This window comes from Sinocyclocheilus anshuiensis, unplaced genomic scaffold (genome assembly GCF_001515605.1).
Source record: "Sinocyclocheilus anshuiensis isolate Anshui unplaced genomic scaffold, SAMN03320099.WGS_v1.1 scaffold363, whole genome shotgun sequence".
NCBI lineage: Eukaryota > Metazoa > Chordata > Actinopteri > Cypriniformes > Cyprinidae > Sinocyclocheilus > Sinocyclocheilus anshuiensis.
Window position 1 is genome coordinate 971,070 of NW_015552568.1, and position 1,196 is coordinate 972,265.

At 34.1% G+C, this 1,196-nt stretch overlaps 1 protein-coding gene across 1 annotated transcript in view; it reads right to left on the minus strand.

Annotated features, from left to right (window-relative positions):
• The window catches only part of LOC107664975 (tight junction protein ZO-2-like), a 33,299-nt gene that overhangs the window by 18,779 nt on the left and 13,324 nt on the right, over positions 1 to 1,196 (minus strand). The window contains exons 7-8 of the mRNA XM_016455679.1: positions 863 to 974; positions 405 to 523 (exon numbers count right to left, since the gene is read on the minus strand). Of these exons, the coding sequence (XP_016311165.1) occupies positions 405 to 523; positions 863 to 974 (231 nt within the window). The remainder of the gene's footprint in view (positions 1 to 404; positions 524 to 862; positions 975 to 1,196) is intronic.

Here is a 1,196-nt window from a genome sequence, read left to right on the forward strand (position 1 = left end):
TATAAATTAATCTGTTCTGTGACAATGGAATTATGTAACCGTTTTTTTTCTTTAGCACTGACAGTTTTAGTGACAAATTTGGGGATCCTACATACACTTGATGGCAAATGTTCCAATGAGGTAAAAGTTAAAAGTCATTACAGTTTTCTTTTGTAGATTTTTTGTTTTTGGTAATTTTAATTTTAATTCACTAACATCAGTGAGGATTTTTAACCTATGTAATGTTGCCTTTTCTACTAAAGTTTCTGGTCAACTTCTTTTCTGATTTAATTAGTCAGCAAAGCCGATTTTTACTCTCATTTCGTGTTTGACAAGCATTGCCAATCATCTGCTTCAACAATAAACCAGATGTTTGGGTCTTTATCTACTATCAAACTACAAGGTAAACAGAATATTGTTCTTACGTGGTGGTTCTTCTTCCTGTGGTTCTACTCTCTCCTCCTTGGCTGGAAGTGGCTCCTCTGGAGTTTTGTAAGGAGAGGATGAAACAGCGGTCTTTGCCAATCTACTTTGAGGATCCTCCCTGAAAATACAACAACAGTGTATTTCTAACACAGTTTCTGACTGAGAATATATTTGTAAAACATTCTAACTGGAAGGTGTGTACTGTTTTCTTTAAGTACCACTTAGTTTGATGTTTTGTTATTTAATGCAAAAATATTCATACAGATCATTGGTTTCCAAACACTGGACTACACTGACTTTCACTGCATGGACCAAACACACTTGTGTAGACAATTTCCATTGTTTTGGTGAACTATCCATTTAAATGTCCAAAGACTTTTTTGGAGCCATTGTATTATTATTATTATTATTATTATGTGTTGAACGTATCAGGAGCTGATCTTCAAGCGGTCCTCACCTGGCGTTCTCTCGTGCTACATCATTGGAAGAGTGTGAGGAGAGGTCAGACTGGCGTGACCTTTGGTCATCTTGAGGTGAGTAGGAATGGTACGACTCAATCTCCGAAATATCTGAAAGAAACAAAAGTCTACAATGATCTGAAGGATCATGTGACACTGAATAAATGATCACAGGAATATATTACATTTTAAAATATGATATAGATATAATCATTTTTCACAATATTACTGCATTTTTTTATCAAATAAATGCAACCTTTGTGAGCACAAAAGACTTTCAGAAAAAATATAAAAATCTTACCAACCCCAAACTTTCAAATGTTTATATATATA